The sequence below is a fragment of the Bidens hawaiensis genome, unplaced genomic scaffold, assembly GCF_021521415.1.
Source record: "Bidens hawaiensis isolate Kalapana, Puna unplaced genomic scaffold, B.hawaiensis_p1.1 tig00032518_1, whole genome shotgun sequence".
Classification (NCBI taxonomy): Eukaryota; Viridiplantae; Streptophyta; class Magnoliopsida; order Asterales; family Asteraceae; genus Bidens; species Bidens hawaiensis.
The window spans coordinates 152,567-154,296 of NW_027495560.1; the positions used below are offsets into that span (position 1 = coordinate 152,567).

The window sequence follows — 1,730 nt, forward strand, 5'->3', positions numbered from 1 at the left end:
ATGAATCCTAACTATCGTGAAAATAGTGGGTTAGGGTCGGGTGTGTGGTCGTCTATGTGTAACTCATTTAATAAACTACACGATTTAGAAGTAATTCCTCTTTCGGCTGTTCAAAAAAAGATAGGAAATGGTCAAGAAACTAGATTTTGGTTAGACTGTTGGGGGACAAGTAGTACGTTGGCGGTCAAATATCCTCGCCTTTATGCGTTGGAAATGGACAAGCAATGTTTTGTTAATCAAAGGGTAGACGGTGGTTCTTGGAATTGGAGAAGAGAGATTAGAGGGGGGAGAGAAAGTGAACAATTTGATAATTTGATTGTGGAGTTAGGACATGTAAGTTTAACGGATTCTCAAGATAGATGGATTTGGAGTTTTGGGGATATGACAGACTTCACGGTTAAGGGTGTAAGGAAGGTTATTGATGACTTTATTCTTCCTTCGTGGGCTCGAAAGACAATATGGTTCAAATTTCTTCCTAGAAAAGTTATTATTTGTGCTTGGAGGGTGTTACTTAAGAGACTTCCTATGAGAGTCAATCTGGTGAGTAAGGGTATAGACATTCCGAGTTCTTTATGTCCTATCTGTAATGATCATGAGTAGTCTATTGACCATGTTTTCGGTATGTGCTCGGTGGCTAATCGGATTTGGGGTCTTGTTGCTTCTTGGCTTGGCCTACCGTTGTCTTCCTCTTTGGCTCCGATTGAGCTGATGTTTTGGTGGGACACTTTAAGAGTCCAAACTCATAAGAAAGATATGATCGGGATGATTATATTTGTCACTTGGTGGATAATTTGGAGATTCAGAAATGACTTGGTATTTGAGAAGAATCGGCATAACAAAGAAACGATATTTGATGAAATTTTAAATTTCTCGTTCTTATGGTATAGTAGCAGAAATCGTAAATGTTATATTTCTAGGATCGAGTGGCTTAAGAACCCTCTATTATATTTGTAATGTTTTATGTTTTTTTTGTTCTAGCTACTTGCTAGGACTGTTTTTATTTATTTTTATAAAATACCGCCTTTTCAAAAAAAAAAAAAAAACGCTATAACCTAAGAAAGCAAAAAGCAAGAAACTTTAGTATTATGTAATCGAAAGATAAGCATATCTTATATATCTTTAAGATTTTTACTTTAGAATCGGCAAAAGAAATAATTATCATATTACTATAATGATGGAATTTGTCCCATAATCGTTATCTGTCTAACCTAACTAGGTTTTATTCTTCCAAACGAATAGCATTCTTAAGTTAAGCAACTTAACATGGACCATACATTTTAAGAACCAAAAATCATTAATGATAACACCTAGAAGTATATGTTTCCCTGCAAACGATAACAAATATGTTGGATTAAACCCCTTGGCAAAAATTAGGAACCGTGGATAAATAGTAATGGAAAAAATGAGTGTGAGTAATTAACGAAATTACCCACGGATCACCAACAATTATAGGGGAATTTGACGGATTTTTTTTACTTGAAGTCTAGTTATTAGGAATTAAGTCACAAGTCTCTAAGAACGTTCGCTATGGCCGTCCATGGGGGAGGCTTTGGGGCGCGGAAGGCGTGGCACACCGCCAAGTGCCGCGGACAGTGGAGGCGGCTTCACAATGATGGGCGTCGTTCTCTCTCACACAGATATATATAATGGGGCGCTAAAGGGGCTTTAAATCACAGCGGGACATTATGGAGAAGGACTACGAAGCCTCGTTTCTTACGTGATGATGATGT

The 1,730-nt window shown here is 37.4% G+C and overlaps 1 protein-coding gene across 1 annotated transcript; it reads left to right on the forward strand.

Moving 5' to 3' along the window:
* Nucleotides 1-600, forward strand: LOC143583771 (uncharacterized). Its single transcript, XM_077065991.1, has one exon. The coding sequence runs from the start codon at nucleotides 1-3 to the stop codon at nucleotides 598-600; it is 600 nt and encodes a 199-aa protein (XP_076922106.1).
* The last annotated feature ends 1,130 nt before the right edge of the window (nucleotides 601-1,730 follow it).